This window comes from Leptonychotes weddellii, chromosome X, assembly GCF_054177405.1.
Source record: "Leptonychotes weddellii isolate Sample4059 chromosome X, ASM5417740v2, whole genome shotgun sequence".
NCBI classification, from domain to species: Eukaryota; Metazoa; Chordata; class Mammalia; order Carnivora; family Phocidae; genus Leptonychotes; species Leptonychotes weddellii.
Genome location: NC_138385.1, coordinates 79,074,860 through 79,089,831, shown reverse-complemented (window position 1 = coordinate 79,089,831; position 14,972 = coordinate 79,074,860). Strand labels below are relative to the sequence as shown.

General features: G+C 37.4%; 1 protein-coding gene across 1 annotated transcript in view; it reads left to right on the top strand.

Annotated features, from left to right (window-relative positions):
- Nucleotides 1–6,163: 6,163 nt before the first annotated feature.
- LOC145717738 (cilia- and flagella-associated protein 47-like) overlaps nucleotides 6,164–14,972 on the top strand; it is a 31,202-nt gene continuing 22,393 nt past the window's right edge. The window contains exon 1 of the mRNA XM_081807961.1: nucleotides 6,164–6,407. Within this exon, the coding sequence (XP_081664087.1) occupies nucleotides 6,313–6,407 (95 nt within the window). The 5' untranslated portion in view covers nucleotides 6,164–6,312. The remainder of the gene's footprint in view (nucleotides 6,408–14,972) is intronic.

Here is a 14,972-nt window from a genome sequence, read left to right as displayed (position 1 = left end):
GTTTTCATTTTTTAAAAAAATTTATCAGCATCCCAAACCCTAATAGTATATTGCCCTAGATACATTATGTACCCTCATATTACAAAACAAGTAGATTATGTGTGTGTTTAATTAATTAGTTAATTAATTAACTGCTGGCTTCTGAGAAATGTGGGAGGTCTCCAAAGGGCTCAGATCAAACCAGACCAAACCAGTACATACTTACAAGCTGAAACCAGAGTAGGAGTGGTGAGCTGTAATAATCTGCCAAATGCAGGCTTGTTCTTAAAACTTGAGACTTCTTCAAGGTAGGGAAACAATCTCAAATTCCTGGATTAATCCAGGGACACCGGAAGAGGCTAAAATAGTTCACGTGAGTAAATCCCTCTACCTTTCAGCAGAAGCAAGCAAATCTTCTCTAGATCAGTGGTTCTTAAACGTTGGTGTATATCAGCATCACCTGAGACGCTTTTTAAAAGAGATTGTTGCTTCCCATCCCCAGAATTTATGATTCAGGAAGCCTGGCATGGTATGTAATAATTTGTATTTCTAGTAAGTTTCCAAATGATACTTATACTGCTGATGCATGGACCACACTTTGTGAACCTCCGTTCTAAATGAAGCCATCCTCAGTTTTGGCTGATACTTCAGTTTCCACAATTGCTATCAACCAGACATGAGTGTAATATCAAGTATTGCAAAACTCACAAGGGAAGATGCCATCATTTAGAGTCAGCACAAAAAACCATCTTGAAATTTAGACTCTGAAGTCAGTCAGATATTGGAATTATCAGACACAGAGTATAAATAATTTTTTAAAACAAGATCGCATTATAAAAATTAGTAATGAACATGGAATTATACAATATAGACTTGAAAATGAACCAAATATAATAACTTTTAGGAATTTTAAAACAAAGTGTGTAGGGTAAATTTTTAAGGGCATCCACAAACCTAAGATTGTATATAACTACACAAACAGTATAGAAATCAACAGAATCTCGGTTAATTTTGTAAGAGAGAAAAAGAGATGCATACTTTAAAAAGCAAGAAAAACCTGAAACAAAAAAGATGGCAAAAACTCTAAGTAGTTGAGTAATACAATTGAATGTAAGTAAGTTACTCTGACTAGTTAAAAGACAGAGAATGTTAGAGTAAATAAAAAAAAAAATCTAACTGTTAAAAGAAGTATATGTGAGACAGAAGGACAAGAAAGATTGAAGTAAAGCAGGGTTTCTCAACTTCAGAACTGTTGACATTTTTGGAAAGATACTTCTGTTTTTTCACTGGAGGCTATTTTGTACATAGTAGGATGTTTAGCAGCCTCCCTGGTCTCTAACCAGTAGCATCCTCCCCCAGTTATGACAGAAAAAAAAAGTCTCCACACATTGCTGCATGTCCCCTGGGATGCAGAACCACGCCCAATTGAGAACCATCAAACTAAAATCTTAGGAACAGTTATAACAGAATAACTGTAAGAAAGCTGGATAGCAGTATTAATTTTACATGTGATAACCTTATTCAAGAGGTAAGACATATTTTTAATATTAAAAATACATTAAATAATTATAAAAGATGCAGCTCACCTGAAAACTATCAGAATTCTAAAATTGTATGCACAGCTAAAATAGTCTTAAAATATATAAACCCCAAATTAAAATTATAGGGGGAAATTGACTAGTCCTTCATCACTGTAGGATATTTCAGCACATACCTCAATTACTGATGAGTCCAAAAGACAAAAACACTTGTATAGATAAAGGAAATTTGAAAAGGGTATTTTAAAGGCTTCATTCATTTACTAATATTATTAAAAATACTAAAAGTAGTATTAGGGGCCCCTGGATGGCTCAGTCGTTAAGCGTCTGCCTTCGGCTCAGGTCATGATCCCAGGGTCCTGGGATTGAGCCCGGCATCAGGCTCCCTGCTCAGCGGGGAGCCTGCTTCTCCCTCTCCCACTCCCCCTGCTTGTGTTCCCTCTCTCACTGTCTCTCTCTATGTCAAATAAATAAGTAAAATTTAAAAAAAAAATAAAAGTAATATTAAAAATAGTACTATAAAGTACTGCACCCTGCAGTTATAGAATACACAGTTTTCTCTATCATATAGGAGATATTTACAAAGACTGAAAGTGTATCATTCTATAGTTCAAATTTAACAGTTTTTTTAAAAAAGATTATTTATTTTGTAGAGAGAGAGAGCATGAGTGGGGAGTGGGGAGGGGCAGAAGGATAGAGAGAATCCCAAGCAGACTCCCCGTTGAGCACAGAGCCTGACTCAGGGCTCAGTCTCACAATCCTGAGATCAGAACCTGAGCCGAAACCAAGAGTTGGATGCTTAACCAACTGTATCACCCAGGCACCCGTCAAATTTAACAAATTTTGAAGAGTTGACATCATATATACTATGTTTTCTGATAATAATTATAATTTTAAAATCATTAAAGAAAATATTAACAGATTTGCCATACATTTGGAACTGCTTAAAAAAAACTTGCCTTTTTTTAAATTTAAGAGAGAGAGAGAGAGCACCCATGTGAGTGGGGGGAGGGTCAGAGGGAGAGGGAGACTCTCAAGCATACCCTGCATTGAGTGTAGAGCCTGACAAGGGGCTTGATCTCATGACTCTGAGATCATGACATGAGCCAAAATCAGGAGTCAGACACTCAAATGGCTGAGCCATCCAGGTGCCCCTAAAAAAATCTTCTATAGAGAGTCAAAGAAGATACCATACTGAATTCTGCAAATAAATAATAATTAAAATACCATGTATCAAAACATGAAAACAACATTCACTGATATAAAAGCAGTGTTTGAGTATTAAATTTGAAGACTTAACTTGAAACACATACTGTCACTTCTGTTGCTTTCTTTAGACAAGTAAGCCTGCATCTGTGTTGAGTTAACTGCATCTGTTATATTAAATTCCAGTGGTTAAGCAATAAACAAATAAATATACTTATGGAATGTAGCAAAAATGGTATTTAGATGGAAATGTGTAGTCTTAAATGCTGATAGTAGATAAAAAATGATTAGAAGTTTCAAGTATTCAACCTAATAAATAAGAATAAGAATAATTAGATTAAACCTAAGGAATATAGAATGTAGATAAAATGAAAAAGTAGAAATAAAAGCAATACAAAGCAAATATATAGAAAATAGACTCACTGAACCTGAAAGTTGGTTCTTTGAAAAACTAATACAATGGATACTGATACAGTGATATTGACAAGGAACAAAAAGAGAGAAGATACGACTAAATAGTATTAAGAATAATGGGGCATATTATATATCCAGTGGAGAAAAATGAGATAATCAAAATACTATGAAGAAATTTATTCCAACACATTTGAAAACTTAAATGGGAAGTTTGTAGAAAAAATATAATTCACTAAAACCATACTGGGAATACATAGAAAGTCAAAAGTCTTTGAATCAATATTTAAAATCTTCTTCTTTTTTTTTTTTAAAGATTTTATTTATTTATCTGAGAGAGAGAGAATGGGAGACAGAGAGCATGAGAGGGGGAGGGTCAGAGGGAGAAGCAGACTCCCCGCTGAGCAGGGAGCCTGATGTGGGACTCGATCCCGGGACTCCAGAATCATGACCTGAGCTGAAGGCAGTCGCTTAACCAACTGAGCCACCCAGGCGCCCCAATATTTAAAATCTTCTTACAAGGAAAATATCATCTTCTGATTTTTTTTTTTAAAGATTTTATTTATTTATTTGAGAGAGAGAATGAGATAGAGAGCATGAGAGGGGGGAGGGTCAGAGAGAGAGGCAGACTCCCTGCTGAGCAGGGAGTCCGACGTGGGACTCGATCCCGGGACTCCAGGATCATGACCCGAGCCGAAGGCAGTCGCTTAACCAACTGAGCCACCCAGGCGCCCTCATCTTCTGATGTTTTTACAGGCAAGTTTTACTAAACTTGCAAGAAACTGATATCTCAAACCTTGTAGAAATTCTAGAAAAGAGAAAAAGAGACGATGTGCTCTAATTTGTTTTATGAAGTCAGAAAGTTTTATTATAAAATTAGATAATTACAGTATGAGAAAGATAAATTATAGGCCAATCTCTCTTTTGACTATAGATGCAGTAATCCTTAATGAATTAAATTATGTATACATATTAATATAATGTATATTACATATATAATACAAATATATTAATAAATCATGACCAACTTGGGTGTATTCCAGTATTGCAAGATTTGCCTAATGTTAGAAAATCTAAAATACCTTTGTATTTCATCTCCCACATTTACAAATTAAAGAGAATAATGATATGATCATTTCCATAGATGCAGAAGAAAAGCATTTGGTAAAATTCCAAAACCATTCATGATAAAACTCTTAATAACAGGAATAAAAGAGATATCCCTTAAATTGTTAAAATTTTCTATCATGTATCTAGAAGAGACATTATCATGGATACTGGAACATAAATTAATTCCCTTTAAATAAAAAAGAAAAGGCAAGGATGCCTATTATCACTGTCTAACACATTTTCCTGAAAAATGTAGTCCATGAATGAAGTTAATAGAAATAAAATATGTAAGGAAAGGAAAATAAGCACTGTCATTATCTATAGATTAGATGATTTTCCATATAGGAAATTAAAAGAATCTACAGGTAAAATTTTAAAGCTATGAAGATCATTTATCAAAATAGACACATATAAGTTCACTATTTAAAATACATAGCACTGGGGTACCTGGATGGCTCAGCTGGTTAAGCCTCCGTCTTGATCTCAGCTCAGGTGTTGATCTCAGGGTCATGAGATCAAACCCCATGTTGGGTTCTGCACTCAGCATGGAGTCAGCTTGGGACTCTCCCAAGGTTGAAAATAAATGGATATTATTCAAGTTGTGGAACCCAGAGCAACCTGTAGTTTCTCATGTTTGGCCTGCAGAATATGATGAGTGTTTACTTACACTTTAGAGCTTGCTCTGAATGCCATTTGGTGACAAGAGTATAGTTGCTCAGCATTAATTGGACAACTTTGGGATTCCCAGTTCTTTCAAGACCCTGTCTCATAAGCAGACACTAATCCTGTTGCTTAAACAGAAAATAGAAGTGACTTGAAATATATTGTGCTAAAAAGTATTTTTTTAATCAAGAAACATTGTCTAATATATGGATTAATGTTTTACTCTTTCAACTTCTGAATGAATGTATAAAGGTATCAATTTAAAAATGATCTCACGTCAAAAGTTGAATCTTGAAAAAATGCGGTATAATGAAAGGAACATGTAACAGTGACTGTAGACATGATATAACCCAGTCTCCTCATTGTACGCACAATAAGATCAACAGCATTAATGACTTATCCAATGACACTTAGCTACTTAACAGAATTGGATTCAAACCTGATTTATAAATAACATTTTTAATTTTTTAATGCAATGAACCATATCAGTTTAAGTAACTGAAGTTGAGATCTTTCTTTACTTTTTTAAGTTAATTAACAGAATGATCTTCATTGTAATTAACATACTAGGGAAACATGATTCCCATTTGATAACACTTCTTATTTGTTATAGGAGCCTACATATATAATAAAATTTTAAAAATAATATGGCTAAATATTAACTGACCACTAAAAGTTATCAAGTGTTAGAGTTAAAAGTCAATACTACATACTGTGTTATTAGAAATAATAAACATTTTAGATTGGTTAAATAAATTATAGGTATATAATGAAATATGTGAACATTAAGTGGAATTTTCTAGAAGTAATGATTAGAAACTATTCATGACATATGTATATAAGTGCTTAATAGTATGCACACTAAAAATTTTTTGTGTGTATATGCATCTCTTAGTATTATATTTAGTCTACATGCATTAAAGCTTTAGCTAGCAAATTGGTAAGTTTTGGTAAATTTTTATAAGGATACATTCAAGGACAACACTATATCATGGCTATCGATAAAAACACATTGTATTTAGTCAGGTGTTCTAATCCTCTTTTTTTAATTCATAGAGGACAGAAGGAATTTTGGATCATCCTATGTGGTCAAATTAATGTATTATCCATCTTACTTATATTGTGACCAGAAAATAAGAGATGATGCAAAAATATCTTTAATAATTGGGCATATTATTGCAAATATTTCTTGTTTAGTTGTTCTAATGATTCAAAAACCAGAGGAAGACACATTTAAATCCAATTATTTGCATGTATTTTGAGCTTTTTTTTTTTTTTAATTTTAAACAGAGACTCAACGTTAAATGTCCAGATTCCCCCAGCAAGACTTTTTGATGGGGACGAGGTTCATCCTCTTTCTGTGACGTTTCCAAAAGGCAGAGTCATCACAGGCTCTCCCAGTGGAATGAATGCGGAGCTCACCTGCCACCTCAGCTTCAGATCATCTAAACCTGTGTCCTTTTTCACCGATATTCTTTTCTGTGATAACAGAGATAACTGGTAAGATATTCTTTTGTATCTGACAGCAAAGAATAATAAGTTATGTTTTACACTATTGTAAAATGCTAAAAGGAGAGACACGTAAAATAATGACTTTGGCCGTAAAGTTGTGCATTAAAGTTCCAAACGTAGCATTGCTCCCATGAGAAACAGCTTGACAGCTGTTACCAGCACATACTGCAGGTAGGCTCTGTGGCTTTGAATCTTGGCTCTGTTAACTGAGGAGAACTTATTTAATCTTCTGAGTGCCTCTGTTTTCTCCTACATAAAATGGGGGTAATAACAGAACCTATCTCCTCTGTAATCATGGGAGATTCCCTGAGTTAGTAATCATTGAGTAACTGGACAGGGACTGGAACAAAGGAAATGGTAAATAAGTACTAAATGAAAATGAGAAATATCAGCGTAACGAGTTTCCAAACAGTACGATTTTGTTACATGTTGCTTTAACAGACTCCGGGAAATCCAAATACACCTTGGTAAAAACATGTTTCTGGATTTCTTACCTTGTAGGATAAGAAATCCCACTTTTCCATTACACCCTGAGATGATTTGATTCCCGAAGTTAGAAGAGGCTAATTAATGGGTAGAGCAAACAAGTTTGTTAAAAATGTTTATAGTGAGAAGTAGCATTAGAGGGAATTATACACTAAAGATGAGTGACAGTGTATGTGATCAGTGTGATCATTTATTGACTTGTAGTGGGGTTGTTACTATTTGGTGTATTCATAGTCAATGGACTGGTTCCTGTGTTAGGAATTAGAAGGGAGAGAGACAGATGCTATTGGAATGTCTCGTCCAGAGCAGAGGGTGGCTGTATCTAGGAGTTCTCCTGAACTCCACCTTCCATATCTCTTGCATATGTAGATGGATAAAATCATCTAAGTTATACCACTCAGACTCCTGTTTTTCTCTTTTGATGCTAACAGTCTGTCTTTTGTTGATATTTAAAAACAAATTTTTTTTAAAGATTTTTTTAAATTTCTTTATTTGACAGAGAGATAGCACAAGTAGGCAGAGTGGCAGGCAGAGGGAGAGGGAGAAGCAGGCTCTCTGCTGAGCAGGAAGCCCAATGCGGGGCTCGATCCCAGGACCCTGGGATCATGACCTGAGCTGAAGGCAGCCGCTTAACCGACTGAGCCATCCAGGCGCCCCTAAAAACAAGTTTTTAAACGGTTTTGCTTTAGGCTCCCATCAAGCACTGAACTCAGTCCTGGGAGACAGTCTGTCTTTTTGTACATTACTGACCTTGTTCATAAAAGTTTTAACTTTACTTCACTCCAGTCCACAAATTCACGCTTTGCTCAAAGCCCTACGTAAGGTGGACCTTTGGACTCACCAATAAAAATCATGAATAATTTATCCATGAATGTCTTAAAGCTAATGAAGCCTCAGACCATATTAACAGGGTGAGGAAGGAAACAGTTTCACTCAATACTGAGTGGACAAGATTGCTTCTGGGACGAGGGTACGAGTGCCTCTAACAGGGGCATGAACAGACTTGACTGTTGTCTGGTCAGCAAACAAGACAGTAAGGAGACCTGAAAACAGTCTCTAGAAGGCGGGGGGGGGGGGTGCTATATTTGATGATCTTTCTTTTCTTTTCTTGTCATTGCTGTGTTTCCTTTCTGTCTTGAGACTGGTTTCTCTTACCTGGATTTCCCCACCCTTCTTACCTTACTTTCCACTAAGTTCCATTTCAACCTTCAGCAAGTTTGGGTTAAATTGAGCTTTTAATGACTTTTTTTTTTAAGATTTTATTTATTTATTTGACAGAGACAGACACAGCGAGAGAAGGAACACAAGCAAGGGGAGTAAGAGAGGGAGAAGCAGGCCTCCCGCAGGGAGCCCAATGCGGGGCTCAATCCCAGGACCCTGGGATCATGACCTGAGCCGAAGGCAGATGCTTAACTGATTGAGCCACCCAGGCGCCCCTAAATAGAGCTTTTAGAAGTAATTTAGAAACTTTGAAAACCATAGATGGGCTACAGAAGGCTTTCCCATGTACCCAGATGAACACGAATCATAAGCACTCCGTGGAACCTTAATACAGGCAAATCCCTTTACTGATGCATTCATTGTTAACTCCTTATCTAGTTTCCTGTAGTGCATATGACCAGGTCTTCTGTTTCTTCTCAACTCCACGGTTGTCTTTGCCTTTCTTTCTGTAGACTTTCCACCTTTGATCTCATTGAGATAAATGAGGTCTTCCACCAAGAAATTCCTCAAGAGTTTCTTTCTCAACTCAGAATTTCTCTTGGGAATACATTTTATTCTTTTGTTTCTTTTCATCTATTATATTTATTACGGGTAATCCATATGTGCTCTGCCCAATCTTTTGGGTAAGAAAAGGTGAATTAGAAAGGGGCCCTTCCTTGATGGAGGTCAGTGTAGTAAAGGTAGACTTTAAACAAGTGTTTTTTATATATAGTCTTTGGTGCCAAGAGGTGAATACAAAAGGCAGTGCAATAGGAGCAGCTGATAATATCTTGGGGCAGTGGGGAATGCGGGAATGGCTACATAGGTTCCTGAGTAAAATCTCAAAGGACAAATTGCACTTGTCAGTGTTCATCCTAAATTGAATCCTTTTTTTTCTTTTTTGCATCCAATTTGTCCATATTGGAGCACATGGGTTCAGTACAAAATAAAACTCTCATTCCTTTATGCTTTGTTTTCTTTTACTCATGTAAGACCATTTCATACTGTGGTTCCCCTTGGGGCCTAACATGAATGCGTTCTTATTTTGTTTCCTTATTTAGACTTTGTCACATTTGAATTGGCTAAGCTGGTCCAAGAGCTATAAGAGGTTGCACACCCCACTTGCCTTTTCTCTGAATTCCCCACAAAATCTGGGGACAGAGGCTGTGCATCTATGGGAGGGATGGTGATGTGGTCAAAGACTATTACAAGTGTGTAAAAAAAATGCACTAGGTATGGAAGCTGAAGCAGCCTTATATTTGGGGGGATGTTTTTGGTGTTTTTGGTTTGATGGATATTGGCAAGGCAGAAGTGAGAGATGAAGCTGAAAGAGCAGCGGGAGCAGATTGTGGGGGTCTTGCATGCTCTGCTTTGGTACCCATGAGTGAGACATAGGAGAGCTAGGAGAGGTGATGTTATAGAAATCAAAGCTTGGATGCATAAGGAAGCATGAGGTCAACAGCTATTAATGAACACAGGTCAAGGAATACATAGTAACATATTTCATTGCTGCTTTATGAATCAACTTCTATTCTAACTTACTATCTTCCTTATGTACTAGTCAATTACAACTGTTTTCTTCTTGACTTTCCTTACTTTTACTTTTGGCATATGAGGTACCAATGTAGGGGTATATGGAGGGGAGGGGAGAGAGAGAGAGAGAATATATGTGTGTATATATATTATATATATGTGTGTGTGTAATATATATATATTAGTTTCTGTATTGCATTTATGCACCAAGGAGTATAGTTTACAATTATATTAAATACATATATAGGTCTTAAGTTATACTCTTTAGAATTAGGGAATAAAGAAATATCACCTGAATAAAATAACAGGAATTCCCTTACATAGGTATAAGATTTACGGAAAGCATCCTAAGAAGTAATCTACCTTGAAAAGAAAGTGTTAACTGATTATTGATAAAATTAGTGAACGTCTAAAATGTCTGTAGGTGGCCCCTAATCAATAAATCATCAATATAAAATAATTAAGGAGAAGATACAGTTTTAGAAATTATAGTAGGTATATAATTACCTCTACTTTGGGTGAGTGATAAACATTTAAATTGGAGCTGGGAAATAAGAATGTCCAGGTGTTCAATTCAGTGCAGTCCAGAGTCAAGGGTGGCCTTGAACAATCAAAGCAAAGTTCTGATTCAGTCACCCAAATATTTTTAACACTACTTTCAGTTAGCAGTCTGACATTGTGAGAAATGATTGAGGCATTCATTCATTCATTCATTCATTCATTCAACAAGTATTTACTGAATGTTCACCATGTACCAGACACCTACCAGACACCATTCTAAGCACTAGGGGTTATCTCAGGTATCAGAACATGATCCCTGCCCTATGGAGCTTAGAGTCTAGCAGGGGGAAAGGGACAATAATAAAGGGTAGGTCTGGTATGTGATCATTGATGGAGGCTATAGGAAAAAATAAAAGAGGAGGGTAAGGTCCTGGGGAGTACCAGAGAGGGAAGTGACTAGGTCTCAGTAAAATATAGGGTGATAAGCCATGTTTCCCTTAAGAGGATGGGATCTGAGAGATGCGAAGCAGAGGGTCGAGTTAGAAAGATATCTGGGGGGGCACCTGGGTGGCTCAGTTGGTTAAGCAACTGCCTTCGGCTCAGGTCATGATTCTGGAGTCCTGGGATCGAGTCCCGCGTCGGACTCCCTGCTCGGCGGGGAGTCTGCTTCTCCCTCTGATCCTCCCCCTCTCATGCTCTCTGTCTCCCATTCTCTCTCTCAGATAAATTAAAAAAAAAAAAAAAGAAAGAAAGATATCTGGGAATATCCTTTCAGACCAAGGGAATAGCTGATGCAAGGTCATCAAGGTGGATGCTTACAAAGGAGCCTGTGCAGCCGACGTAGAATGAGGCAAGGGAGACATTTAGGAGAAAGGGGTGGAGAGGTAACAGTAGCACCGGACCCAGTGGGGCCTTTGAGGTTATTGTATGGATTTGAACTTTTACCCTGAATGACATGAGGACCCATTGCTTGGTTCTGAGCCAGTGAAAAAATGTAGCAGCCTTGACTTTTGAGCAGTAATGAGGTCAGCCAGTCGTTCCCTATTGCCAAAATTTTGTGCTTCCAAAACTATCCCTTTTTTCATGAAAAGCCTTCTTGGTTCTCAGGTAGATTTTTTTTTCCTCATTCATTCATTCATTCATTCATTCATTCAATATTTACAAAGTGGCAGTAATAAACCTGTTTTTTGTTTTTTTTTTTTCTGGCACTGAGGTCAGAACAAAGCTCCTGGCCTCATGGAGCTTCCATTGTAATGGAGGAGACAAAAATTGATAAATAATACCATGTCACAAACTAACAAGGAAATTATATGAGTTTAATGAGATAGAAAGTAAGGGATGCCTTCATGTATCAGACAGATGAAACATTTCTGAGGATGTGATATTTGAGAAGATGGTGATTATGAGAATTTAATGAGAAACTACTTATAAAGCACTTAGAACAGTCCCTGTGCCGGCATGTTGCAGTAACTGAGTAAATGTTCTAGAATTGGCATTAGTTTTAAAATCAGTATTCTAGATCTCCAGAATGATCCTAGTGGCTACTATAGATACATGGGGCTTTCTTCTATTTAGAGAGTGATTAGATCCACCCTGGGGTGAGGGGAAGAAGGGACAGGGGCAGGACAGTTGTCTTAAGGTTAAGGATTGCTTTGGAGAATCTCCAAATCATTTATATTGTGTTTCAGTATTGAGGTTTATTTTTATATTTGAAAATGTATCTGATCTGGGAATTCACACAGGGAACACATTGATTAAGAGGTGCCAGAATGTTGTAATCCCTTATTTTGCACAACAGGTTGAGGAGGAGGGAACATTACATCTTGAAGGAACTTATAATTATGAGAATGAAGTCTTGCCACTTACTCTTGCTTTGTAAGTTCACTGTCTGACTGGTACTTTACCTAGACCTCGCAGAGAATGAAAGTTATGGCTTTGGAGATTAATTTCATAGAAATCCTAAGGATGCCAAAGACAGCTTAATATTTTCCTATGAATAACTCCAAACATAGCGTGTTTACTTTTGTAAAATCAAGAGTTGATTTCACTTGCATGTTTCAGGTGACCTGAAGGTTAACCTGAGTTAGTAGTGCCTCGTTGTTAAAATAGCAAACACAAACTGAAGGTTCATAATTAGGAATGTGGCATGTCAGAACTCTGAGGTACTCCATACATTTTTTTAAATCCCATAAATATTTAACACATATTTATTATACTCAAAACTGATTAGTTAGTACCCAAATTTATTTATTTATTTATTTATTTTTTAAAGATTTTATTTATTTATTTGACAGAGAGAGAGACAGCGAGAGAGGGAACACAAGCAAGGGGAGTGTGAGAGGCAGAAGCAGGCTTCCCGCGGAGCAGGGAGCCAGATGCGGGGCTCGATCCCAGGACCCTGGGATCATGACCTGAGCCGAAGGCAGACACTTAACGACTGAGCCACCCAGGTGCCCCAGTTAGTACCCCAATTTAATTCGAATAACTTTAGAGCAAAGGAAAAAATTCAGCTGTTTTATAAGACAGTTAACATGAATAGTTGAAAATTAAAATTTAAGCCAAACGAAAGAAACCTAAATTCCTTATCTACCAAATAGATACGGTGGTTCCCCCTTACCCCCCCTCAGAGAAGTACTGCTCATGACTGGAAACCAGAATCACCTGATAAGTTTTGTATTGTTTTGTTTTTTAAAGATTTTATTTATTTGAGAGAGTGAGCGAGAGAGAGAGAAGGAGCAGTGGGAGCTGCAGAGGGAGAGGGAAAAGCCAACTCCCTGCTGAGCAGTGAGCCCAACGTGAGGCTCGAACCTGGGACTCCTGGATCATGACCTGAGCTGAAGGTAGACACTTAACTGACTGAGCCATCCAGGCACCCCTCACCTGGGAAGTTTTCAAAACTATGCATGCCTCAGTCCAACCTATAGACTATGATATAATTTGTCTGGAGGGTCAGTTAAGCACTGCAAATTTAGAAAGCTCCCCATGTGATTCTAATGGGAAGTCAAAATTGAGAACCCTCACGCTAGAACCCCTGTTCTCAAGTTTGACTCTACATAGGACTCACTCTGGGGGCTTGTTAAAACAGATTCCGAGCCCCACCTCCAAAGTTCCTGATTTAGTAAGTCTTGGGTGGGGTGTGCACATTTGCATGTCTAACAGGTTCCCATTTGAGGCTGAGGTTGCTAGTCCAGACGGACACTGAGCTAGTGTGAAAGGCAGAACTTCAGATCTCATTCTGGATCTAAGGAACCAACATCTGTAGTTTTAAAGTATCCCCAGGTGATTCATGTGCAGTAAAGTTCATGAAGCAGTGGACCTAAAAAGACTGAATAAGGAAAAATGCTATCAAGAGAGATTAAAGAGTGGAACAGTTAAATATTTGGCAAGAAATAACATTAACACTAGAAAATGGTATTGCTGTGAGAATCTTTAAATACCCATCTTTCTTTAAGAGTAGGTTTGCTTTATTTGCTAATACATTATCTAACTTAGTCTGTTTAAGAGATCTACATTGTGAAGTATAATTCTGAATTTATAACAGAGGAAATTGAAGTACTACTATTTCTCTTTTTGACCCTCACCCAGCTATCTTGTGAAAGAACCTAGATTTGAGATCAGATCTCATTATCTCTATCACACAACTTTGTTTCCCTTTAACTTTTCAAATCCTAGGATTTTATTGTTAAAACAGGGTCAGATTACTTAAGAACATTGAATAAAATTATTTCTAAGCTTTGATATGTCAGGTGGTATATAATCCATTACTTGAATAGGAAGATTTTGAGTTTTAAGGCAAGTTGAACTACATGTTATATTCTGAATGAGAGGCTGATTAGAAATGTACAGGAAGAATAGTACCAAACAGGTTGTTTGGTACATGAGGCTAAACTAAAATCAGGGCTGCTGATTAGCTGGCACACAGTGGTAAATCTTTGCCAGTGAAATATTTTCCAAAGAAACATTTCTTTGCTGGTTGGTAACCAGCCACTGTCCTAGGTCCTCACGCTGGTGCCTGACCTGCCCTTAAACACTCCTTTTGAACCTTGGACCTACTCAAGACTTAGTAATTTTTTTTTTAAAGATTTTATTTATTTATTTTAGAAAGAGAGAGAGAGCAGGAGCGGGGGGAGGGAAGAGGGAGAAGGAGAAGCAGAGCCCCCACCGAGTAGGGAACCTGAAGGGGCTCAATCCCAGGACCCTGAGATCATGACCTGAGCCGAAGACAGAGAAGACAGACACTTAACCAACAAAGCCTTAGTAATTAAAAGGCTAAAGCCGGTCATAGCCAGAGTTCAAAGGATTCTATACTATTTATCTTTTGGGTCAGTCTCACATTATCGATAGTGACAGAGCCAATGTTGTAGCTGGACCGAGACCCTTGTGATCGTTACTATGATTACAAGATGTGCCCCAGCAAAAACCATCAAGGAACTTCGAAAAAACAAAGTTTATTACTCACATGTTTTTAAGGGTATAAGGCACGCTCGGGGCCACACAGTGAGGTTGCCAGTAGAAAGAGAGTGTGCAAGCCTGGGGTTGAGGGTGGGGCAACTAGGGTTTCAGGGGTTCACTCTTTATTAGTGAATTTAAAATATAAGAGCAGAAATTAAAGTGAAGGAAGGGGAAAAAAGCAAGCAGTTAGATGGTCAGTTACCTAGGTCAACCAGAGATCTCTAAAAAGGGGAACTTCCCAGGTCGGGTGGCCTGGCTATTTAGCTGTGTAGGGGGCAGTATGTTTATTTCAGATGCATGTCTTTGTTTTTTTTTTTTTTTTTTAAAGATTTTATTTATTTATTTGAGAGAGAGAGAATGAGACAGACCCATGTCTTTGAA